This window comes from Capricornis sumatraensis, chromosome 15 (genome assembly GCF_032405125.1).
Source record: "Capricornis sumatraensis isolate serow.1 chromosome 15, serow.2, whole genome shotgun sequence".
Taxonomy (NCBI): domain Eukaryota; kingdom Metazoa; phylum Chordata; class Mammalia; order Artiodactyla; family Bovidae; genus Capricornis; species Capricornis sumatraensis.
This window is the reverse complement of record NC_091083.1, coordinates 19313828-19340878: the sequence shown is the minus strand read 5'-3', so window position 1 is coordinate 19340878 and position 27051 is coordinate 19313828. Positions and strand designations below refer to the sequence as shown.

Sequence of the window (27051 nt, the reverse complement as noted above, 5' to 3'; positions counted from 1 at the left end):
AACCCTTGTTTTTTGGTCTTTTTAAGAAATTATTCAGTTTTATACATTCCCAGTAACACTCTTCTTTGTCCCTTTCTATAGGGACGTGAAGGTGCAGAGATTGAACCTTGGGAAGATGCTGATTACCTTGTTTACAAAGTCACGGATAGATTTGGCTTCTTACAGTAAGTTGCATAGTTTGAAAGCTAGCTGACTTTTAAAATTATGTTTCTGTCATCACCTATTGCATTGATTTTCTTTGTTTTTAATAGCATTGAGTGATTAAGACTCCAGGATTAGTCCTTCAGCCTGCTTTTCTTTTTTTTTAAGTTAAATTTCTGGCATTTTTTAACCTCTATGATTGAAATTGAACTATAGCTAAGAATATAATCTTTAATATTCATTGTGTTTTAAGAACATTAAGTGCAATAAATGAGTTGTATTAATAATTTAGCAGAATTAAATGGAAATCAATAACAACTTGTATTTCAAAAATAATTATAAGGCATTTTATTTTATATAAGTGCATTTAAAAAATAATTAGCAGCCAGAACCTCAGTGTTATGCAGCCTAAAAATGAGCAATGGAAGAAATGCCATTTTTCTTCCTTACAGTTGGAAGTCTGTTTGTGTTATTGCTTCTCAAAATTAATTCCATCTATCCTGAATTTGTTGTACAAAGAGTTGAGAAAGGTCTGGTGCACTATAAAGTAGTTAGAGTGGTTTTGACCCTTGTCCTGCACTGGTAGGGGCCTGCGGGTTCTGGTTCCAGCTTTGTTTAAACAGATTCCCCAGGCTGGCGACTCTGCTACATCTCTATAGTTCGTTTGGTTCCATACAATTTATTAATTACCTTTGCCACTTATTCACATTTTCCCCAGTCTCATTTATTATGAAGAGGAAAAAGCCAGGGATTTTTAGTTTATGACACATGATTACATTTTGAAGAATAAATAAAAATTTTTAGGGGGTTCCTGGCAGTAACTTTATAGTACTCAGACCTTCTTTTTCGTTTCCGTTCAGTTTTTTTGCATTTACAAGATATTGTGTTGGATCATGTTTTTCTCAGGGTCTCTCAAGCAAACCGAAACAGTTGTGGGAGTTAGAGAGTGTGTGCTGTTCTTCTGGCTTTGCTGGTCTCAGTTAACTATCTCATGCCTTATCTGTGAAACAGAAATCATTAACTGCCTGCATACTTAGGGCTACTTGAAGCTTTGAAGAAATAAAATGACAGAATACTACCTACAGGTCTAGACAAACCTCAGGTGTTGTTATGCTACCTAATGATACCAGCATATCCGAAATGTTCTCCTGAGTAGTTGCAATTAGAAGACTTTGAATTCCAACAGACCAACAAGAGCAGTCTTTAACTGTGATGAAAATACTATTCTTAAAGGAAACCCCCACTTTCACTTTTTTTTAATAAGTAAATCATACTTGGCCACAAATGTGGCAGGAGGTGATTTTTACCCTTGTGTGGGTTCATGTGCAGATCTGAGGTATGTGAATGCTGTTTGAAGGACACTTTGAGCATTTGGCACCATCAAGATCAGTGGGTCCCCAAATTTCCTGCATGTTAGAATTAGCTGGAGAATGTTTGTTTAAATAGATTTCTGGGTTCTATCTCAGATTTTGATTCACAAGGTAGGCTACAACTCAGCTGATTTTTGACCTCTCCAAGTATTTGTCATGGCAGTGAACCACTCTAAAAGATGTTTTTATCAAAAAATGGTCTAATACAATACAAAATAACATGAAAAGGGCTTCCCTGGTGGCTCAGAAGGTTGAAGAATCTGCCTGCAATGTGGGAGACCTGGGTTTGATCCCTGGGTTGGGAAGATGGCCTGGAGAAAGGAATGGCAGCTATCTTGCTGTATCTCACTGTGCACACTGTTCGCTGAACCCAGGATAGGCAAGGCACGAGCTAAGAGGCTGGAAGAAGACTCGGGGAGCCGTAGGAACTGCAGACACATTTATTCTCTCCTCTCATGGCTGATGCAACAGACATAGCATAACCTAACACAACACAACCTTTCTCCTGGATGACGCAGCAGCTGTAGCAGCAGACACGCTATATTCTCCCCTCTCATGGCTGACCCAACGGACACAGCCAGGACACAGCACTAAATGCTGCCGCTTCCTAGCTCACGTATGCATACAGCACCTCCTGACACGCATGTTCAGTGCTATAAATGATATCAGCTGTTACATAGTCATTATTTACAAAACGTGGGGCAAGAGGGCCTGAACATGCCATCTTGGCTAATTTGCTGTCTCCCCACAGCAACCCAGTCCAGTATTCTTACCTGGAGAATTCCATGGATAGAGGAGACTGGCAGGCTACAGTCCATGGGGTCCCAAAGAGTGGACATGACTGAGCAATTAACACTAACACATATGAAAACCTCTTACATTCCAAAAGGGCCTGTGAGTTACCTAAATTCTCTTTCCTCATTGCTTATAACAACTAGGTTCTGGCCCAGAAACCTACCCTGTATTTGGCAATCTAAAAATCACACTCAGTTATTCCACATTTGTTTTCACCTCTGTGCTCAGGTCCATTTGTCTCTAGTGGGAAATAGACCAGTGATTTACCTTAATAACATTAGCTTGTATTTATTGAGCACTTACTGTGTGCTGGGCACTGTTCTAAGCTGTTTACATGGATTATTCCTTTCTAAACCTCTTAGACATAGGTACTCTTTTTATCTTTCTTAAGATGAACGGAAGCACGGAGAGGTCAAACAGCTTGGCCAGGTTCTGCTTGCAGTAAGTGTCAGCTCCGAGGAACTGACTTTGGCAGCTCACGGCAGAGCCTGAGTTTGGAACTTCTGCGTTCTGCTGCCTGTTACTATTACTCCTCTGTAGTTTTAATAAGAGAAGCATCAGTGAAGCTCTTTGAAATGCCTGGAGGAAAATTAAAGGGGAAAAGAAGAATGCCTAAGAAGGGGGCCTGTTTGAAATGATTCCTCTCATTAGATGGACGCTTAGATAGTGGTGAGCTCACCCAGTTTTTGGAAACAAGGCCAAACCAGTTCTCAGGCCAGCCCACTGAATTTTTTATTTACTCTGTGATGCAAACCTAAATCAGGCCCCACGAAGGAAAATGATGAACATAGAAATTGGGTTTAGTGTGATGTTGTACTTTATGAAATTTCACACAAGCATTGATTTTTGTTACAGCGCCTCGTTTCAGTGAGACACTCTGTTTCAAGGTTGCTGCTGGTACCTCTGATCACTGGTCACTGAAGACTGGGTTTTTCTATGCTATTGAATAAGTTACCTGGTGCAGGCATCTAGACCTTGCTCCCTGTCATACCTCAATCAAAAGAGCGTTTCTTGCTGCTGTTTTAGTTCTTTGTAATTTTTTTATTGGTTCTATGGTAAACATGGGTTTTAAGTGTCAATAAAATGATGTAAAGTAACTTTGTAGCCTTCTCTGAAGGCTGCTGACTTCATGTATAATGACAGTTTTTGTAACTTAAATTACTTGTTATATGTGAAGAAGGATGACCATAATTAACAAACACTGCACAGGACTAACTTGGTTTTATAGCAGATTTCACAATAAATATAAAAACTGTTGGCAAACCAGCCTGGCTTGCTGGTGGAACAAGATCATCTTTGTTTAGTATGCAGAAATGGGAAGCTGTCCCCAGCTATGTGCCTGTGATGCATCTGGAGAGTGGAGAAGTCCAGCTTATTTAAGAACTTAGAGAACTTTCAGCATTTGAACTTTCAACTTTTTTTTTGTTTTTTTCAAAAATAGTCACTGCTCAACAAAGAATGCTTGGTATTTGGATAATGATAGATAATGCTTTTAGGCCACAAGTTATTAATAGAATTACAAGGAAACTTTTTCAAAAAAAGATAAAATTAATTCCAAGCCTCAGATTTTCAACCACTTCTTAAAAACATGTTACATTGTCTGAAGTTTAGTATAACTATATAAATACTTGAAATCCAGAATAATGGCATTTTTGTTAAAGAGTATCTGTTTTAATGACAGGGCCTTGGGAACTCCTTCTACCCATCCAATAATTTTGACTAGTGTTAATCTAAGACAAAATTTGCTACAACATCTAAAGTGAAATTTAGTCAGTATATTGAGCTAACTGATTTTAACAAGTTAGTTAACTTTTAAGTTTCCAAATGAAACTTTATCTTATAGTTACAAAAGTACACAACCTGAGCTATTGAAAAACCGCAAGTACATAAAATCTAGTAATTCCTTTAAGCTTACTAGCAGATTGAAAAAACAAATAGATCCAGGTAAGGTCCCTGTATTTCCAGCTGTGACTGTAGTTTTTACTTAGTGTATTTCTGCGAGGCATAGCTTCTTGCTGTCATCTTGGTGTTTTCTTTAAGCAGTCTGTAGGTGCCTCTTTTCATTAGAGTATAAACCTTTGTTTTCTAAAGCAGGAGTAGGCATACATTTCCATGAAGACTAGATCTTAAGTACTTCTTGGCTTTGTGAACTGTATGGTCTTTGTTACAGCTATTGAACTCTACCATGGTAGCATGAAAAAAAGTCATAGACAATACATAAATGAGCATGGTGGTGTTCCATAACATCTTATGGAATGAGCTTTTTGGGCAACCCAAAGTGGCTTAAAGACTTGAGCATAAGACCTGAAACTCCCAAAAGAAAATTTACGTGGTACGCACTGACTCGATGGACATGAGTTTGAATAAGCTCTGGGAGTTGGTGATGGATAGGGAAGCCTGGTGTGCTGCAGTTCATGGGGTTGTAAAGAGTCGGACACAACTGAACAACTGAACCTGAAGCTCCTTGTCGTTGGTCTTGGTGATGATTTTTTGGATTTGATGCCAAAGCAAAGTCAAACAAACAAACAAAAAGCAAGTGGAACTACATCAAGGTAAAAACTTTCTGCGTAGCAAAGGAAACCATGAACAAAATGAAAAGGCAGTCTACTGAATGGGAGAAAAGACTTGCAAATCATGTGTCTGATAAGGGATTAATACCCAAAATATATAAAGAATTGCATAACTCTAGCCAAAAAAACCCTCCAAACAATCCAAGAATGAGCAGAGGATCTGAATAGATACTTTCTATTCAATAAATAGATACTTGATGCACAGACGACGAACAAGTCCATGAAAATATGTTGAGCATAACTAGTCATGGGGCAAATGCCAAGCCAAATCACAGTGCAGTGTTACATTGCTCCTGTTAGAATGGATATCACCAAAGAGACAAGAAGTAAGTTTTGGCAAAAATGTGGAGACAAGAGAACCCTTGCACACTATTGGTGGAAATTGATGCAGTTGCTATGAAAAATAGTATGGAGGCTTCTCAAAAGTATTGAAAATAGTACTGCCATCTGATCCAGCAACTTTAACTTTTGAATATGTATCTGAAAGAAATGAAAACACTAACTCAAAAATATATCTGCATCCACTGTGTTCATTGCAGCATTATTCTCAGTAGCCAAGACACAGAAAGAAGCTAAATGTCCATCAACTGATAAATGGAAATGTGACATTTATCTACAGTGGAATATTATTCACCCATAAAAAAGAAGGAAATTCTACCACAACAAATTCTAGCAACAACAAAGAGAAACCCTGATGGAATTCTACTAAGTGGAATAAGTCAGAGAAAGGCAAATGCTCACTTGTATGTGAAATCTAAAAACAGAAAAACCCAAACTCATCCATACAGAGAACTTACTGGTGGTTGCCAGAGGTGGATTCATTCTTTAGCATCTGCCTGACGCAGACCGTGTAGCTGAGCAGATGGTTCCCATCTTTCCACAGACACATGCAATGCTTGGTTCTGGTTCAGTGTTGACAGCAGGCACAGTTAGGCCTGTTAGTCTTGTCTGGTGAATGGGAGGGTGCTGAAGAACTTGACCTGTGGTGGCAGCCAGAGATGGCACTTCATTTGCAGTTAGGAATGTTCAGTGTTAGGATATGTTCAAGTCAGCCACGCAGAAGGTTGCTCTTGCCCAGGGCAGCCCACTCACCCCAGAGATACCACTCTTGGTGCACCCAGAGGTTGCCAGATGTTCTTATTCTTTCAAGATGTCCCTGCTGACCCCATCACTTAGCAAGTATGTTCCAGTGATGTCCACAGGCCTTCTTCTGCCAGTCAGTGAAGAATGGATGCGTGCCATTCATACATCACTGACCCCAGTAGTCAGATCACAGATTAGCAGGGAAAGTTAGACTAAGAGCATAACAAAAGCTATTTTAAAAAGGAAAAGAAAAAGATGAGTAGCCATTTATAAAAAAGCAACTTATATTCTTCAAAATTTCTTTTCTTCTTGAGAATTAATTTCTTAGCCCGTTTTTCATACACTCTTGCACAACTTGAATATAGATACAAGTCTAAGTTTGAACCCACTGGGTTAGATACTGCTAAGCATCTCTGTATTAGGGTGAGTGATGGTGACTGAGTGAACATGTTAGCTTTCTCATCTGTGAAATGAGGGTTGTACCAGCTCTCTGAGGTCTCTTTCAGCTCTTAACACTCTGTGGTCAGTTTTGTTGCTATAGCTTTATGCTTCACCTAAGAGCTCTTCAGAGTAGCAAAATAATGCTTTTGAAAACACTGGTGGGAGGCGAGAGGGGGGATTCATGTTTGGGAACTCATGTACACCCGTGGTGGATTCATGTCAATGTATGGCAAAACCAATACAGTATTGTAAAGTAAAATAAAGTAAAAATAAAAAAAAGAAAACACTGGATACAACATGTGTTCTTAAAAGTGTTAACTATCAGGTATGAAGAGAAAGGCAAAAATATGTATAGATCTTGTCAAAACCAGACTTCCCTGGTGTCTTAGATGGTAAAGAATCTGCCTGCCATGCGGGAGATTTATTTCCTTATACTGATTGTTTTGAACACTAATTTGTTACGGGCTACAGTTGGAGACAGAAAGTGGAGGTGATGGTCTTGGGTAGGGGTGGGCAAATGATGGCCTGTGGGCCAAATCCAGCTCTCCACCTGTTTTTGTAAACGTTTTATGGGATCTAAGCCACACCTGGTTTACATGCTGTCAGCATCTGCTTTCACAGTATGACATCAGAGTTGAGCAATTATGAAAAAGACTGTATGGTCCACAAAGCCTAAAATATTTGCTGTTTCAGTATTTACCTTTGCAGGAAAGGGTTGTTGACCCCTGGACTAGAGCAGTCTTGTCCACTGGAAATTTGTGCAGCCTTTGTGGAAGTGTTCTCACTGTATCCATACTGTTCAGTGTGGTAGCTGAGTTATGGCTTGTGAGGCTGATGACTAAACTTTTAATTTAACTTCATTTTATTTTACATTTTATTTTAATTTATTACACCTGTGGCTAAAGATGACAAGATTGGGCAGAGTGGGCCTAGAGATCTGAAGATAGGAGGTGTGGTTCCAGAATGTTGTTGTTGAAGTCTCTCAGTCATGTGTGACTCTTTTGCGACCCCATGGACTGTAGCGCTCCAGCCTCCTCTGTCCTTGGGACTCCCCAGGCAAAAATACTGGAGTGGGGTTGCCATTCCCTTCTCTAGGGGATCTTCCTGACCCAGGGATATAACCTGCGTCTCCTGCATTGGCAAGCAGATTCTTTAACACTGAGCCACCTGGGAAACCTGTTTACAGAATAGCTCATTGTTTCATGTTGAATGTGGTGGAATGGAAGCTTACATAACTCTTGTGATGACAGGTAGATGGTTGGACATCATGTATACCTACAGATTTATATATATATATTTTTTTTAAATTTGCCCTGATTTCAACTGTTTCACACCCATTGTTTTTCCTTTGCAGTGAGGAGGAGCTCCCATATCACAATGCAGCTGTGGAACGGGTAAGTCCAGTTCTGTGTTCATTTTTTGTTACCGAGGAATTACATTCCTCAGAGGAAGAAAAGTTGCCACTTTTGTGATTGAGGGTGCCTTTATTACCTGTCAGTGCTGCTGTCAGCATTAAAATTTGACCCTCTGAATATCACTGTAAGAAAATAGTTAAATTAATGGTGAAACAACTTTAGATTTTATGGAACTTGTGTAGGTACTTGGAAGAAAGGAGGGGTGGCCCTTAGCAGAGCCTGCACGTGGATGGTGGTTATCCATCAAGGCCGCCTCGGGACATGGGCCTGGTGAGAGCACATGCTCAGGAGCACAGACCCCTATGCTGTAAGGCTGCCTGGGCACCTTTCCGGCACCACATGGCTCCTACAGCTCTGGTCCAGACCAGCCGCTCTTTGCAACACAGCTGTGTCATGAGGTTTCCTCCGCATCTCCTGCAGATGACTGCAAAAAGAGTTTGCTGTAGTCAAATAAGTATGTTTGCATTTTAAAGACTTAAGTCTTATATATAGTAAACCTGGCGGGCTTTGGTAACTGAGTGGTTCCCCTTTCTCATCGCACTTGGCTGGGGCCTGGCTCCACAGCTGGGTGTGCTGACATTTAGGGACTGATCATTCGGGGTCCCTTGGAGTCCCCCTCCCTGCCTCCCATTTTCTCATCTACCAAAAAGATGAACTGTAAGGATTCATGAATGGAGAGGGAGACTGTTGATCAGGGACACTAGTCTGTTCGTTTATGTTTGATGGGTAAACGAGGCTGAGTTTCACAAAATGGAGGTAAAATTGGAGCTGGAATTTGAAAAGCATTTTAGGGAATCTAAAATAAAAATCTTCTGAAAATTAATACTGTAGTATAATGTTGGATAAAATTGCTATTTTACATATGCCATGTAGAGAACCATGTAGGTATTTCCTGAGGTTGAATTCTCCAGTGACTTCCTGGTTCTCTTTGTGTCATAACCTTGATGTTTGGCCAAAGGAATTTCTTTTAATAAAGCTGTATTACTGCTTAGCAACAATGTGTCAAGCAGGGGCCTAGAATCAAGGCAGTAGCCTGGAATATCAGGAAAACATGACATGGTTTCTGTTTCTGTAATGCTAGCTGTTCAGCAGTGACTGGAGGCAGGCCAGGGGAGACAGTTGAGGGACATAACCGTGGCTTTCAGGGCCTGGTATTCATGTCATGCGAGGGCAGTGCTGCTGGAGAGAAGGCTGGTCCCTGCGGCCCTGGGTTGCTGGAGAGGGAAGTGTTGGTGCAGCACTTTCTACCAGCTCCACTCCTGGGGAGCTTGTACTGCCCCACTTGCGCATGGACACACAGGGTGGTTCCACCCTCTGGCCATCCTCTCTGTTAGTGCCCTGACTTGGCTTATCCTTGGACCCCCTGGATCCCATCACTGTTAGGTCTTCAACCCCCTCTCTTCCTGCCACAGGTCAGGACCTCCCCTGTCCTGCCTCTTCTGAGCTAACCTTCCTGTCCTGCAGCGCCCGTGTGGCTCTGTACAACTGGGGACGACTCCCAGCCGGGATGAATGGCTTTACTTTGCATCCAGGATCTCAAACCTCAGCTGCACGTTTATGCTGCCTGGACTCCATGCCATGCCTTCCTGGTGAATTTCTGCTCCCAGTTTAGCTAGTGCTCTTTCCTCTTCCCTCTCAAGCCCCCAGTGCCTCCTCCTCCAGCCTTGCTTGGCTGATGTGCTTGCTTGTGCTTCTCATTTCTCATCCCTGTACTGTCACCCCAGGTCATCAGTTCCCAGCTCCCTCCCACACTGTGATGTGGTTGGTTGACCTCTCACTCTCTCACATTCTTTTTTTATTATTATTATTATTAATTTATTTATTTTAATTGGTGGCTAATTACAGTATTGTAGTGGTTTTTGTCATACATAGACATGACTCAGCCATGGGTTTGCATGTGTCCCCCATCTTGAACCCTGCTCCCACCTTTCCCCCCATCCCCCCTTTCAGGGTTGTCCTAGTGTACCAGGACAACTGGTGTTGAGTGCCCTGTTTCATGCATTGAACATGGACTGGTGATCTATTTCTCATATGGTAATATACATGTTTCAATGCTATTCTCTCAAATCATCCCACTCTCACCTTCTCCCACAGAGTCCAAAAGTCTGTTCTTTATATCTGTGTCTCTTTTGCTGTCTCGCAGATAGGGTCATCATTACCATCTTTCTAAATTCCGTATATATGTGTTAATATACTGTATTGGTGTTTTTCTTTCTGACACTTCACTCTGTATAATAGGCTCCAGTTTCATCCACCTCATTAGAACTGATTCAGATGTGTTCTTTTTATAGCTGAGTAATATTCCATTGTGTATATGTACCACAGCTTTCTTATCCATTTGTCTGCCAGTGGACATCTAGGTTGCTTCCATGTCCTAGCTGTAGTAAACAGTGCTGCGATGAACATTGGGGTACATGTGTCTCTTTCAATTCTGGTTTCCTCGGTGTGTATGCCCAGCAGTGGGATTGCTGGATCGTATGGCAGTTTTATTTCCAGCTTTTTAAGGAATCTCCACACTGTTCTCCATAGTGGCTGTACTAGTTTACATTCCCACCAACAGTGTAAGAGGGTTCCCTTTTCTCCACACCCTCTCCAGCATTTATTGTTTGCAGACTTTTTGATAGCAGCCATTCTGACCAGTGTGAGATGGTACCTCACTGTGGTTTTGATTTGCATTCTCTGATCATGATGTTGAGCATCTTTTCATGTGTTTGTTAGCCATCTGTATGTCTTCTTTGTCTGTTTAGTTCTTTGGCCCATTTTTTGATTGGGTTGTTTATTTTTCTGGTATTGAGCTGCATGAGCTGCTTGTATATTTTTGAGATTCTTTGTCAGTTGCTTCATTTGCTCATATTTCTTCCATTCAGAAGGCTGTCTTTTCACCTTGCTTATAGTTTCCTTCATTGTGCAAAAGTTTTTTAAGTTTAATTAGGTCCCATTTGTTTATTTTTGCTTTTATTTCTATTGCTCTGGGAGGTGGGTATAGACCCTGCTGTGATTTATGTTAGAGAATGTTTTGCTTGTGTTCTCCTCTAGGAGTTTTATAGTTTCTGGTCTTATGTTTAGATCTTTAATCCATTTTGAGTTTATTTTTGTGTATGGAGTTAGAAAGTGTTCTGGTTTCATTCTTTTACAGGTGGTTGACCAGTTTTCCCAGCACCACTTGTTAAAGAGATTGTCTTTTCTCCATTGTATAGTCTTGCCTCCTTTGTCAAAGATAAGGTGTCCGTAGGTGCATGGGTTTATCTCTGGGTTTTCTGTTGTTGTGTCAGTACGATACTGTCTTGATGACTGTAGCTTTGTAGTGTAAAGTCAGGCAGGTTGATTCCTCTGGTTCCATTCTTTCTCAAGATTGCTTTGGCTATTTGAGGTTTTTTGTATTTCCATACAAATTGTGAAATTATTTGTTCTATTTCTGTGAAAAATACCATTGGTAGCTTGATAGGGATTGCATTGAATCTATAGATTGCTTTGAGTAGTATACTCATTTTCACTATATTGATTCTTCTGATCCATGAACATGGTATATTTCTCCATCTATTTCTGTCATCTTTGATTTGTTTCATCAGTGTTTTATAGTTTTCTATGTATAGGTCTTTTGTTTCTTTAAGTAGATTTATTTCTAAGTATTTTATTCTTTTTATTGCAATGGTGAATGGAATTGTTTCCTTAATTTCTCTGTTTTCTTATTGTTAGTGTATAGGAATGCAAGGGATTTCTGTGTGTTAATTTTATATCCTGCAACTTTACTATATTCATTGATTAGCTTTAGTAATTGTCTGGTGGTGTCTTAGGGTTTTCTGTGTAGAGGATCATGTCACCTGCAGTGAGAGTTTTACTTCTTCTTTTTCAGTCTGGATTCCTTTTCTTTCTTTTTCTGCTCTGATTGCTGAGGCTAAAACTTCCAAAACTAGGTTGAATAGTAGTGGTGAGAGTGGACACCCTTGTCTTGTTCCTGACTTTAAGGGAGATGCTTTCAATTTTTCACCATTGAGGATAATGTTTGCTGTGGGTTTATCTTTTATGGCTTTTATTATGTTGAGGTATATTCCTTCTATGCCTGCTTTTTGGAGGGTTTCTATCATAAATGGATGTTGAATTTTGTCAAAGGCCTTCTCTGCATCTATTGAGATAATCATATGGTTTATTACATTGATTGATTTGCAAATATTGAAGAATCCTTGAATCCCTGGGATAAAGCCCACTTGGTCATGATGTATGATCTTTTTAATATGTTGTTGGATTCTGTTTGCTAGAATTTTGTTGAGGATTTTTGCATCTATGTTCATCAGTGATATTGGCCTGTAGTTTTCCTTTTTTGTGGTATCTTTGTCTGGTTTTGGTATTAGGATGGTGGTGGCCTCACAGATTGTTTGGAAGTTTACCTTCCTCTGCAATTTTCTGGAAGAGTTTGAGTAGGATAGGTGTTAACTCTTCTCTAAATTTTTGGTAGAATTCAGCTGTGAAGCCATCTGGTCCTGGGCTTTTGTTTGTTGGAAGATTTTTGATTACATTTTCGATTTCCGTGCTTGTGAGGGGTCTGTTAAGATTTTCTATTTCTTCGTGGTTCAATTTTGGAAAGTTATACTTTTCTAAGAATTCATCCATTTCTTCCAAGTTGTCCACTTTATTGTCATATGGTTGCTGATAGTAATCTCTTGTGATTCTTTGTATTTCTGTGTTGTCTGTTGTGATTTCTCCATTTTCATTTCTAATTTTGTTGATTTGATTCTTCTCCCTTTTTTGGTTGATGAGTCTGGCTAATGGTTTTTCTATTTTATTTATTTTCTCAAAGAACCAGCTTTTAGCGTTGTTGATTTTTACTACAGTCTCCTTTGTTTCTTTTTCATTTACTCCTGCCCTAATTTTTATGATTTCTTTTATTCTACTAACCCTGGAATTCTTCATTTCTTCTTTTTCTAGTTGCTTTAGGTGTACAGTTAGGTTATTTGTCTGATTTCTCTTGTTTCTTGAGGTAAGCTTGTATTGTCTTGTCCTTCAGAACCCCTTCTTTCCTCACTGGCCACTCTTTCTTGGTTTCCTCTGCTTGTTCCTTCTCATCTTCATCTTTATTCTTTCTACTATGCCCCGGGGCTCAGGCCTGGAACTTCTCTCTCCTCAAGTACCTCTGTGAGCAAGCTTCCTGTCTCAGCCAGTGGCAGCTCCACCCATCCAATTTGCTGTCTAAAATCTCCCGAGTTGTCTTTGATGTCCTCTTTCACCCCACGCCTCCTCTGTTAGCTCAGGCTCGCTGTGAATTCAGTCTGACGCCTTCTCAGCATCTCCTCCTGTGCCACCTGGTTCACTGGAGCCTCTTCAGAGCTTCCAGCTCCCTGCTTCTGCCAGTGCGCCGCCCCTTCTCCCCACAGGCTGTCTGCTCACTGGAAGAATAAGCGGGATCATGTCACTTCTGAGGGGAACGTAATGCCGACCCCCATCTTATCCACAGTAAAAGGGCAGGTCCTCAGAACAGCCTCAGAGCTACGCGCCTGGTTTCTGTCTCTCCCCTCCTCCTGTCTCCTGCTCTCCCGCAGGCCTCCTCAGTGCCCCCTGACTTGCCTGGCAGGTCCCTCGACAGCCCCCCGACCCCCGAGAACTACAAGACGGGGGCTCCTCCCCCACGCAAGCTAGCCACCCGCTCCACCTTTACTTCTCTCTTAGCACTAACACTGTCCAAGTCACTCAACATTTCACTTACATCTGTACTTTGTCTGTTTCCACACTAGGATGTAACCTCTCTGAAGGGGGTTTCCTCTGCTTTGTTCACTGTTGCAGCCACAGAACCCAGAGCAGGGCACGTAGCGTGTGCTCAATAAATGGCGGTGAGTGAATGACCCGGTGAACATAAGGATGTGTCCTGTCATGAAACACGGAGTTAAAGGCTGGCGGAGCTTGTCCTTTCCAGTGTGACAGCGTGCTTTATTTGAAAAATTAGAAAAGAGTTGGAAGGTGTCTTTCAACAAAATATGTCCGTATTAGGGAGAATAAAAATCTGGCGACCCATTACAATCCTGGCTTTTCTCTCCAGAGCCTCCTCTCTTCCCCTTTCAAAACGATTTCCTGGTCCAAAAAATTCAGACATATGGGAATCAGAATTTTGATGATTCAAAAAATGTGACAGTGAACTAAAGAAATAAGAGACAAAACGTTGTAGAGGATACATGTTTGAGGGAGGTTGTTTGTTTTTAAATTTTTTTAAAGAGATTTGCCTGTACCTAAAAGACCTCTTTACCCAATGGAATTCAAGTTACAATTAATGGATGTTCAAAGAGTTTAATATACTAGGACACCACTAAGAAATGACATGCATACCTTAACAGTTTAACACAAGACAGTTTTATATTCCCTGTCAATCTGTCTCTGGGAGAGGGAGTTCTGAGGCTGCTGACTGAGATTCTGTTCTACCCTCATCCATAAACTGAGCTCACATTGTGTGTGACCTGCCTTTCACAGCTTTGGTTTCTTCAAAGTGGGATGAGAACTCTAGACACATGAAAAGCAGTCTGAGGCTGGAAACTTTTTAGTTTATCCGGATTTCCCCCAATTTTCCTGGTTTCATCTTAGTCCATGTGTTCTTCAGTGACTGCGTAGACCAAATGTTCCAGGTCTGCCATTTCTAGGAGACTCATAAAAATTTCTGCATATATTGCTGCATTGAATAAACCAGTGGAAATGATAGCCTTGCGGAAGCTGTAAGTGTTTATTAGTCTTCACAGAGCATCCACCTGCAGTGTGAACTTCCTGCCTGCCATTTGAAAAGACTTGTACACTGATGCATAGTGAACTCAAGTCTCAGGGCTTTAGTTCCAGCTTTGTGGTGGTGGGTGTTTGGTTTTGTTTTAACATAGGCAATTCTCTGTTGAAAATAGGGGTAGTAGAAATCAGGCCTTCATAAGAGGATTGGTGTTGGTATTTGCAGAGTGCTTTGGATTCCCCCAAACAGACACATTAACAAATAAACAAACACACTTATTATATTTGCTCTGCAGAGAACACTATTAATAATGGATTATATTGTCTCTTTGAGCTTACTGATGCTTTTAATAAGGAGGGAAGTATATGTAAAACTATGAATTTTCCTGGATTCAGCTATTCGTTTTTGCAGTGTGGTATTTTGCATAGCTTAATGGAATATTGGAGCCTATTCAGATTTTAAAAATTATATCTTAATTTTATGTGCTGTGAAATCTTACTCAAAATACATGACTTTTCAATGTCATTCTTCTGTCAAAATACGTGTCTGACTCTTGCACTCCTTATCCTCTCCTGACCTCTGCTGGTGAGGTCGAGGAGTGTGTGGCGTGGCTCAACTGTCTTCAGTCACATATCCTAATATTCAAAAAACATTGAAAGACTTGAACTTAATTAAAGTTCTAAGATTTCTTATCGTAGAAGAGAAGACTTTAATATTCATCCATGCATCGTATATGTGGTTAGCCTTTACTGTCTAGGTTATTGATCATGTTAGGAGTAGGAGGAGTGTTGGACCCAATACAGGGTTACTGCATACTCGGTGGGTGACACAGCAGTTGTTGCTGCTACTGCTGAGTCACTTCAGTCGTGTCCGACTCTGTGACCCCATAGACGGCAGCCCACCAGGCTTCCCCGTCCCTGGGATTCTCCAGGCAAGAACACTGGAGTGGGTTGCCATTTCCCTCTCCAATGCATGAAAGTGAAAAGTGAAAGGGAATTCGCTTAGTCGTGTCCGACTCTTAGTGACCCCCTGGACTGCAGCCCACCAGGCTCTTCCATCCATGGGATTTTCCAGGCAATAGAACTGGAGTGGGGTGCCACTGCCTTCTCTGGCAGCAGTTGTTAAGTACTTCCTATTCAGCTGGTCCTGCATGGGCTTAAAGTATAGTCTCCGATCACTAGAGATTGAGGCAACAAAGAAGATATTGGTCCCATTTTTAATCCTTAAACCCTACTTGCCCCAATGTGAGGGGCCAGTCTTGATTCAGAGGGGATGCCAATTTAAGATGATCAGGTATTAAACTGCAAGCTTCAAATGGAAGTTTTTCCTTTTGATAATGTGTTGTCCTGACATCCTCAGGGGAGTAGAATTTTCTTGTGCTGGGGTCTCCTGTGTGATTTTTAAAACTGCAATGATGAGCACATCTAGTAGCCATTCCCCCTGAAAAAGTACCCCTGTTTCTTTAAAGAAATGGATGATCTAGGTCTAGGATAGAAAGTATAAAGTGAACCTGAATTAATTTGTGCCAGATTGGGCATGTCTAAAGGATCCACTTGAAGAGGGGAAATCTACAACCAGGTAAGAGGGAGTCCAACCAAATTTGGGACGACTTGAGCCTCAAAAGGAATAATGATGATAATAATGGGTTATAACACAATGAATGAATAAAATAGTTCTTTATACCATCAGTTCAGTTCAGTTGCTTAGTCGTGTCTGACTCTTTGTGACCCCATGGACTGCAGCACACCAGGCCTCCCTGTCCATCACCAACCCCCAGAGTTTACTCAAACTTCTGTCCATTGAGTCAGTGATGCCATCCAACCATCTCATCCTCTGTTGTCCCCTTCTCCTCCTGCCTTCAATCTTTCCCAGCGTCAGGGTCTTTTCAGATGAGTCAGTTCTTCACATCAGTTGGCCAAAGTATTGGAATTTCAGCTTCAACATCAGTCCTTCCAATGAATATTCAGGACTGATTTATTTCCTTTAGGATGGAGTGGTTGGATCTCCTTGCAGTCCAAGGGACTCTTAAGAGTCTTCTTCAATACCGCAGTTCAAAAGCATCGATTCTGTGGCACTCAGCTTTCTTTATGGTCCAACTCTCACAGCCATACATGACTTCTGGAAAATCCATAGCCTTGACTAGACTATCTTTACTCCATAGTGATATTAAAAATTGGGTGGGACTCAGGAGGGAAAATGTTTTAATAGAAAAATATCAGTAATATAGAAAGAATGAGAGGGGGAAAAAAAACCCACAAAAATGGTTTAAAAAAAAAATTACCACACACACATGAAAAGCATAAAAAACCATTTTACCACCATCAGAATTGATTCAGGCAGAAATTATAGAGGATGAGAAGACCACTGAGTAGAGCTGTTAAGGAGCAGGATGTCCACAGTATCTTAAAGTGTACCACCCAGATTACATATTAGTTACAAAAGGGAATGTCTCTGTTAACAGAGAAGTTGGGCAAATACCACTTAACCAAGGCATCAGCAGTTACATCACAGATAATGGTGCAGATCAGCACGAGCTGTCAGTGGGTGCCATAAGGACACAAAATCTGTTATGTAGTATTCCCACCAAAATCTCAGGGAAACAATTAGACAAAGTCAGATAGTGCAGACTAGACCCTTCAAAAATCAACATCATGAAAGACAAAGGCCAGGAGACTGTTCTAGAGTGAAGGAAACTAAAGAGGTGTCTTCTCTCCACCCCACCTAAGAAAAAACAGCTTTACAGACATTTTTGAGACTAGTGGGGAGTTTGGTATATGGATGGTTTATTATGAAATAATGAACCAATTTTAAATTTCTTGAAGGATGTCTGATAGTGGTGCTATGATTATGTAGGATAATGTGTCTTATTCTTAGGTAAATATTTGGAGTGTTCATGATGTCTGTGATTTTCTAATAGATCAGCCCCCCAAATAAAAAAGCACCCCAATATAAATAGATTAAATCTGGCAAAATGTTAGTAATTGATGGATTTTGCCAAAGCATATAGAAGTATATGGTGCATTGGTCTTCCAACTTTCTGCAGGTTTGAAATGTTTCAGTAAAAATTAGAGAAAGTAAGATGTCGATGTATAAAGTCAACAGAGCTATTTACTAGCAGTTTTGTATAGATTCCTAACAGAGGCATGAAAATACATTGTGTGTTGGGAATGACAGATAGTTCAAGATGACCAGGTCATCAAAGCAGCAGAAAACTGGAAGGTGAGTTTGTGTCATCCTGTGTTAGAGCCATCTGTGTAGACATTTGAACTTCATTTGTAGATAATGGGTAGCCCTTGAAGGATTTTTTAAACTGGGACTCACAGGAAAGGTCACAGCAGTGTGGAGGCTGGCTTGCAGCCACTCCGGGCTGCCTGTGCGCTCTTGCCCTTGTCTAGGGATGAGCACTGCCTCAGTCCCGCCCCGGGACAGGCAGAGGAAGTGATGGAAGCAGGAGATACGGGCGGGGCCGGTGAGTGCCCTTTGGGTCTAGCAGGAAGGTAGATGGAGACTGCAGAGCTAAGCTTGTAGGCTGATTGCCTCAGTGGCTGGTGGCACTGTCAGTCCACAGCAGGGAGGGAAGGGTGGTAGCACCGTGGTTAGGGAGTCCTTTCGGGTGCGTGGAGTTTGACCTGGCTGCTGAACTTCTAGGTGCGGTTCTCCCTTGCTGCTCTTGTTCTGGTGTCTTGGTGTCAGTGAGTCCGCGGCAAGCCTGCTTTTCTAGAGCATTTAAGTTCATACTTGTCACGTGTATTTTCAGAATAGATTCTGGAGTTGATAAGCTGTAGCATCTTTGCTGATAAAGTATATTTTATCCTCTTATTACAGATTCATGAGTGCATTCAAATCTGGTATAGTTGATCTGACAGTGTTACAGAGTTAACACTTAAGCCTGATGGAATACCAATGTATAATTTTATACTGGTGTATAATTTTAAAATCTTACAGCCTGGGAGCTTTACCCAAAATTTTTCCTTTTTTTTTTTGCTGTAGGGGAAAGAAAAGCATACTTAATAGTTCTTAAAATTGTGCATATGTGTTTTATGCTTGCATGTAAGAATGTGAACCATTGAAAATAATCTCTCCGTATATATGATGAGTGTTAGAATACAAAAATGTGCCTTTTTAAAAAAAGGATAGCTGTTTCTTAAAGAGAGTTACTGACAATTTAATAGTCATAAAAAGGAAAGATAGCAGGAGGCCTGCTAGACCTCAGCAGGGCTTTTCCTGGAGGATATGTTACCATGCTCTTGGCTTGGCTTGAATTATTTGGTGCTTTCCTGTTGGTGGAGAAAGGGATTGAGCTTTGAGGAAGTCGGAGGAGGAAGTGCAGAACAGTAAAGTGACTGAATAGCTCCTTAGATCCGTCTTAATTTTTCACAGTTGGCCTTCTCTGAAGTCACATTCAGCAGAAACATTAATTAGATTTCAGTGCCCTGCTGAGGTTTAAAATTAAACATATTTCTGGAACCATCTGTAGCATTTTATCACTAATAATATAATGAAGAATATGCTTAATCTTTTGAAAAATGAGAAGCATAACAGAGTATCTTTTGCTCACAAGTGATCATCTTTGGTTATGAAAAATCCATCAAAATTTTTAGAAGAGCAAAGAAGTAATTAAAAAGTTTTAAGGATATAATCCTCCCCCCACCCCCCGCAAAAAAAAAATTGCGTCAAAGTATTCTGATTGGTGATGGAGGCCTGGTGTGCTGCGATTCATGGGGTCACAAAGAGTCGGACGCGACTGAACCGAACCGATTCTGATTGGTGAGAATCTTTTCCAATTCAGGATTTCTTTGGGAATTTATGCTTCTTTTGCATCTAAAAATGTTGATGGTGGGCCTGTGCCATCTGACTGTTTGGGGCTGGATTTGTCCAAGAGCTGAGATTCCTGCAAGGAGAGTCAGGTGGAAGCAAGGGCCTAGGACGGAGCGACCCAGCGCACAGGTCCTGGGGCCAGACAGCCTGGCTTTGACCTGACCAGAGGGGAACGTGGAGAAGTCGGTTGGCTCCTGTGGGCCTCTGTCTCCTTATTTGTGAAGTGAGGAGAGCTATGCCTACCTCATAGGGGTGTTATGAGCATACAGTTTTGAGCATAAAACGTCCCTTCAGAACTGTTCTTTCCTGTGTGGTCCATTGTTTCCTTCACTCTTTAGATGCGCTTAATACACTTACAGAGGCCTTCAGGGAAGAACATGCTGCCATTGAGGAGAATTAACAAAACAGCAGCAGCTCACTTGCTCCTAGGAATTCTGTTGTTTTGTTCTCACAAAAGCGTGATCACTAGGTGTGGGCCCTGCATCTCTTTTCCAGGCAGTGAGAGGCCACAGGCACCTTGGCCTTCGTGGAGGGAGGTATCGCTGGGGGAAGGAGGTCAGGTGCACAGCAGCGGGTGGCCGCCTGGAGAGAGACTCGCTTCCCGGGTCGCGGCCCACCCACATGTGCTTTCTGATGGGCTGTACACTCAGGTCTTTTTTTCTGAATGTACCAATCAGGTAAGTCACTCTACCACCGTGAGAGTTAATAAGAGATTGGAGGGCAGGCTGGAGGACTTAGGAAAAAAATCCCTTCTCCTGGAATCCAGAGTGAGGGAGAAGCTTTTTCTCTATCATCTCCCCCCTTCCCTTATCCCCCTCCACCCCGTTCCCATCTTTGCCCAGAATCTTAATTTAGTGACAGTCGAGACCTCCGACTATGTGTTCAGCCTCAGCTCGGGAAGCGTCCTTTTTTAGCCCCTGTGGTGCCGCATTGTCTGAGAAGTGTATCTGTCCGAGCTTCTCGGAATTTTGCACTTGATAAAAACCCTAACAGTCTTCCAGCTCTGCACTCAGGCGCACCTTCTTTGCTGTCCTGGGTGGGTGGCATTGCTCCCTCCACAGGATTTGAGTCGCCCTTTCTGCCTGTAGGCCCAGCACTGTGTGTTCCGTGTCAGGCGCCCTTGAGCAGATGGTGAACTTTCCCAAGGGCAGCAACAGTTACTTTGTACAGTTTTCACTAGCATAATGCTAGTTATGTAATGATCTCCCAATAATATCCAGTTCTCCTTTACAAAAACCACCTTTGTCACTGAAAGAATTAAAATGCCACAATTCAGTAAAATGTTAAAGAAGAGAATGGAATTTTGAAGTTGTGTTAAAGATATTTCAAAATATTTTAAAATTTCCTTTTGGCTTAACTTTATAAAATACCAAGTGCTTAGTCACCAAGTCATGTCCAATTCTTTGCGACCCCATGGACTGTATGTAGCCCGCCAGGTTCCTCTGTCCACAGGGATTCTCCAGGCAAGAATACTGGAGTGGGTTGCCATACCCTTCTCCAGGGAAAATACCCAGAGTTAGATTAATTTGAAATGTTAGAAAATCTGAGTGACTCCTTTCTCTTTACCTATCTCTCCTGTGTGTTTTAACTTAAGCTGCTGCTGCTGCTAAGTCACTTTAGTTGTGTCCTACTCTGTGTGACCCCATAGACGGCAGCCCATCAGGCTCTGCCGTCCCTGGAATTCCGAGAGTACTATTGATACAGCAGTAATCAAGTGTCCAACTATTTTTTAAAAAGTTAAGATACTTGCTGTCCAATGTTGCATAACTTTTTTTGTAGTTCTTTTTTCAGCAGCATTTTCCTTGACATTTTTTGGTAATTTGTAAGTAAAAGAAGTCTGAAACAAACAATAACAATGAATTTCAATTTTATTTTTAGCAAAAGCACCTGGAAATTGAAAGAACTACTAAATGGTTGAAAATGCTAAAAGGATGGGAAAAATACAAGAACACTGAAAAGGTAATTAAAATATTACTTCCTTATGAAGTGGATTTTCCTAGTAAAATTTCCTCTCTCATGATAAGAATATTACATGCATATTCTTAAAAATTTTTTTAAATTTTAATTTAATTGCATGAATGAAGTCAAAGTCTCTCAGTTGTGTCCAACTCTTTGCAACCCCATGGACTATACAGTCCCTGGAAATCTCCAGGCCAGAATACTGGAGCAGGTAGCCTTTCCCTTCTAGGGTATCTTCCCAACCCAGGGACTGAACCCAGGTCTCCCACATTGCAGGCGGATTCTTTACCAGCTGAACCACAAGGGAAGCCCAAGAATACTGGAGTGGGTAGCCTCTCCCTTCCCCAAGGGATCTTCTCAATCCAGGGATCAAAGCCAGGTCTCCTGCATTGCAGGCGAATTCTTTACCAGTTGAACCACAGGGAAGCCCAAGAATACCAGAGTAGGTATCCTATCCATTCTCACAAAGGATCTTCCCAACCCAAGAATCAAACCAGGGTCTCCTGCATTGTAAGCGGATTTTTTACCAGCTGAGTTATCTGGAAAGCTCCTGAGTGGAATGCCTTGAATTAGGACTCTCTGTGCTGTCACAGAATACCCAGTTTAGACTGGTTGCAGGAATTGAGAGGACGTGGTGGGCAGCCCAGAGGTCGTCAGGCTTTCAAGGGTGACGGAATTCGGCTGCTTAGTTAACATTGCTGCTTGTGATTTCGTTTCTTTCCATCTCCCTCTGCCTCCTGTGATGTCAGCCTGCTGAACGTGGCTTCCCTTTGGGGTCAGGATTATTGCAGTCACTCTAGGTTTGGTATCCATCTGTCTTCCTGCTCAGAAGGAGAGAAGTTTTGTTTCGAAAAGTGTTCGTGAACAGGAGCATGTCCTGTCCTAAAGCATCTAGCCGATCACCCTCCTAAATCTTTTTGCTCGGCATTGAGTATAGGTTGTTCTAAATCAGGTTTGTTTGTTTTTTTTAATGCATACATCTATTAATATTCCTACTAATCTCATCAGAAAAGTTTTTCAGTATTGTTAAGCTGTGAAGTTCCTAGTAGTTGAAGTTTTCCAAATTCTAACTTTTGCTTGAAAGGGCAAACGTTATCAGTGGCAAAAATACTGTTAGGTATTTTCCTTAAGGGCTTCCCAGGTGGTTCAGTGGTAAAGAATCTGCCTGCCAATGCCAGAGACTTGAGTTTGTTCCCTAGATTGGGAAAATCCCTTGGAGAAGGAAATGGTAACCCACTCCAATATTCTTGCCTGGGAGATCCCTTGGAAAGAGGAGCCTGGTGGGCTACAGTCCATGGGGTCACAAATAAGTTGGACATGACTTAGAGACTAAACAATGACAACAAATTTTCCTTAAAGTAACAGGCTTACTTCCTTTATATATTTTACTTCATTTATTTTTGAGCAACTGTCTGCTAAACACCCAAGTCTAACAAACCATGGTTTGTTAGTCATTTTTTCAGATTAGTGTCCTTGTCAAAAGCAGTTGGTTCAGATTGCAGTTCAATTTCATAAATGCTCTTACTTGAGGCTGGCACTGTGCTCTGTGTGTCCTACCTCATGACCCAGAATATTAATAAGATGTGTCTTCAGGATTGAGATTGAGTGAAATTAATAGTTTCCACTGCTTCATCAAGGGCATTGAAGTGCACTGACCTCTGTTTTAAGCTGTAATCAAAGAACACAGTGAGTGCCCGCACAGTGCTTCTCCTGCCTTGGCTTGTGGCAAGGTGCCAGGAGCTTCAGCTTTGATGAGGGGCCATGAACTAAGGTTTTTCTGCGCCCAGTGCCAAAGTCAGCGCAGGGAAAGAGGCCAGTAATGTTTTAGTATCATTAAGAAAACAGTTTGCATGGCCCATGCCTTGAGAACTGCTGACAACTAAGCCTCTGTTTCCTCATCTTTGAAATGGAGATAATAATACCCATTTCAAAGAGATGAAGATTTCATGATTTTATGCAGGTAAGCCATTAGGCATTGCACCTCACGTGTAGTAAGCATTCACTACCAGTTTTTTGAAGGGAGGTTAGATAATTAAAAAAAAATTTTTTTAAGAGAAAAAAGAAATCTTCCATAATCCTACAACAAAACTGAGTTAACTATCATGATTTTTGTCTGTTTCCTAACGTTTTTTTTCTATGCAATATATGTACATTTTCCTATTTACATAGATATAAATTGTTGTGTGTCAGCCTTTGCCCACAGGAATTCCAGGGAGCATCAGTTCCTTGGGTTCTAACAGATATTTTTACATGGAAGCAGTGTTGCCTACTGATTAAACAGTAGACTATCCCAGGTTCAAACCCCAGCTCTGCCACGTTACTAGCCGTGTGACTTGGGGGAAGGTATTTAACCTTTTTTCTGCCTTAGTTTGCTTGTCTGTAAAATGAGAGTAATCACAATACTTCCTTTACCGAGTTGTTTTGAGGATTAAATAAGATAATATGCAAAGCACCTGACACTTAATATGCGGTCAGTAAGTGTTGCTTATTATTCATGAGAGAGAGGCTCTTCGGTTAAGTCACGTTGGGAAAATTAAAACTGAACAAAGGTAAGCAGATTTCTTTACTACAGGATTTTCAGCATCTTTAGTATGTGGTAGAAATTTTTTAAAGGGACATTAAATTCTGTGGCATTTATTCAGCCTTGAAAATCTTTTTGTCATGGGGTATCTCCCAGGAATAACATCACTTTTCTTTTGGAGCATCCTAAATATCCCCATTTAAATTCCATTAGACCGTTACTGTTTTATTTTCATCAGGAGTAAGTTCATTTCTGGGTTACTAATTTTATGTTTCAAGAAGAATCCTTTCCGAGTAGAATATTGGTCATGATCTCTGTGCTCTGGTTTAACACTCTGCTTCTCAGACTGACCTAAAGCTGACAAGTCCTTCACCTGATGTCTTTGTGGAAAGATCTTTCAAGTACTAATTACAGAATCTCTCATGATGCATTGTACCTACGCTTTAATCTCAGCTTCAGTCCAATAAAATACTTGTAGAATTATATGACTTTATGTCCTTCTCTAGTATACATATGTCTGTGAGAGTATGTAAGCCTTTGTTAAAATGAGCATTCTTCTCGGCTGTTATCCTGACAGCAGCTCTGCTAATGTACTTCTCAGTGAGAGAGATTTTAATGGAGCTTTCCTTCATGCATCATTTTAAAGCACTTTCTCACAACTATAATGAATGCTAGAATTATTTGATGATATATATGGTCCAACTGGTATGAGGCAGAATGCACCTTCTAAAAGAATTGCTGCTCTCAGTTTATACCCAGTCTTAGATTACACTGAAGTTAAAAAATAGTGTATATTTTTCTTCTCTTCCAAAGGAAAATATATGTTTTCTCTCAACAGAATCTTTACTTATATGGTAGTAGTACAAAGAAATATCTAAAAATATCTTGAAATAAAAATATATAGGTCTGATAGAGAATATTTGTATTTTTAGAATATAAGCTTTAATGAAAAAAATTGCCATTAAGGTTGCCTGTGTTTTCACAATGACTGCCCCCTATGTATAATCACACTGCATTTTTAAAATAATCTATTAAATGAAAAGATGAAGTTATCTCTGCTGGCAGAGACCATTCTGATTTAACTAGTTGTGATATTATTGTGTCTGGGCTCTGTCATAACAGTGTTCCTACAATGGAGATATATATATGTGTGTGTGTATTGGAGAAGGAAATGGCAATCCACTCCAGTGTTCTTGCCTGGAGAATCCCAGGGACAAGGGAGCCTGGTGGGCTGCCGTCTATGGGGTCACATAGAGTCGGACACGACTGAAGTGACTTAGCAGTGTGTGTGTATGTATGTATGTGTATATATATATATATATATGGTGTTTTGTTTTGTTTTGTCAAATAACTGAATGGACCTTTGTTGGTCAGGTAACTGACAGACTTGTATTAGCCAACATTTGATTCAACTGATAGGAAAATGGAGACACGATGTATAGAAATAAATTTCTCAAGGCTGTTTTTAACGATAAGCAAGAGATGGTGTGTCCAGATGCCGGGGCTTGCTTATTGTCTGTTTGCTTAGAAGTCCCTTTTAGTGTGTATCAGTTAAAGACCAGAAGGAAATAGAATGAGCCTGTTAAGAAGCATGGGGCCTCATGGATGGTTTAAAACTCTCAGATCCAGACTCGGGAGACTTGTGCTTATTTGGAGTCAGTAATTTATATATAATTGTTGAATACAGAATTGAACAAAAGCAATAAGTAATGTCTAAAATCTTTGTGAGTGATGCAGTATAAGAAATGCATGTGGTTCTTACTTTACTCATGGAAAAACATTTGTCTAATGGACATGCAAGTATGTCCATCAAAGGTGATCTCTTTACTTGCCATCATTGCTTATAGTTTAACATCTTTACTGTGGAAATTCAGGAGAGAATTTGAAGTCGCTTTTAGTGGATTATATTCCTTTAAAAAGTTAAGTTTATTATAAATTTGAAATGAATATAGGTGATAAACTTTCTCTGGAAAATCTTAAAGTCACTTAAAAAAAAAACCACACACACTCAGTTTGCAGTTAATGGTGCTAAGTGTTTAGCACATGGGAAATGCTGAAGCAGAATGGAATTTACACACAGCCTTTCTGTACATATTCTTCCAGTTACATCTACTGCTTGACTTAATGCTTCAGTGTTTCTAGTCACTGCCGAAATTTCAAATTTGAGACCGTACTGTGTTTATACCAAAGGAACAAAACTGAAATTATGTATGTGATTATCTAATTGAGTCAACCTCACAGTATGCACTGTTTCACAGGAAAAGTCATTCTACAGTGTTAATTATTTAAATTCACAGTTTCTTAAAGCCACATCATGATTTAGTAAAGGCTTCATTTTAAAAAATCTAAGTAGTATAATTGTAGAAGTTGAAGCTCTGCTTATTAGTTCATAGCTCATCAGCATTTTGGTTATTAGTTCTAATATCTTATTTTCTCAGCCATGCTATCGAAATATTATTTTGTTCGTAATGGCAACTGTGTACTTATTTTTACCTTGTTCCTGAAGTTTCTGCCATGATTTGTTTCATCACTTCCTTTTAAGTTTTACAGTTTCCTTATGTACAGCTTTGTAGTGAACATAATAAATATGTTATTTTGAATATGTGATTAGCTTTAAAGAAAAAGGTGAATCACAAGAAGCTGAAGAGGTATGCTGAGTCTTAAGATTCTTGGAGTGATAGCAGTGTCAAGTACCCAAAGAGTTAAGAGTTACTGATGTTTATACATAATTTCATTCAGAAGTGGTGCTCCTTCTTGATGGAAATTTATCACTATTTTTGTCTGGTCAGATAGGATCAGTGTCATTAGGAAAAGAACAAAAGTTTTCCTGAAGGAACTCTCCACAGAGTTGAGAAGAGAGGGAAAGAGGGAGTGTGTGTGTGTTGGGACAGGGGAGGGGGGAGATGAATAAAGACTGGGGGCCACAATGACTTGTGAGATAGAAGGTTCTGGAGAGACTCCATGAAGACACTGTGACACAAGAGAACCGTTTTGTTATTCTGAGCCTTCTAGATGTATGAGGGAAAGAAGGGAGGTGTGTGACTAGGTAGGCACATCAGCGGGGAACGTGTCAGACGCTCACAACTTCAGAAGGAGCCAACTGTGCTCCCATGTGTCTGAAGACGCACCTTTGCAGTGAATGAAAACGCTAATGTATGGACGTACTTGACATCTTCTTACTTGTTTGTTCTGTCCTTTCTGTGTATATGTCCCTGTTCAGATCTAAAGAGGAAAGGTAAGAGGA

The 27051-nt window shown here is 40.7% G+C and overlaps 1 protein-coding gene across 2 annotated transcripts in view; it reads left to right on the top strand.

Annotated features, from left to right (window-relative positions):
- USP6NL (USP6 N-terminal like) overlaps positions 1–27051 on the top strand; it is a 99489-nt gene that overhangs the window by 49624 nt on the left and 22814 nt on the right. For both annotated transcript variants that reach the window (XM_068987286.1, XM_068987287.1), the window contains exons 3-5: positions 82–164; positions 7755–7794; positions 21206–21286. In XM_068987286.1, the coding sequence (XP_068843387.1) occupies positions 82–164; positions 7755–7794; positions 21206–21286 (204 nt within the window). The remainder of the gene's footprint in view (positions 1–81; positions 165–7754; positions 7795–21205; positions 21287–27051) is intronic.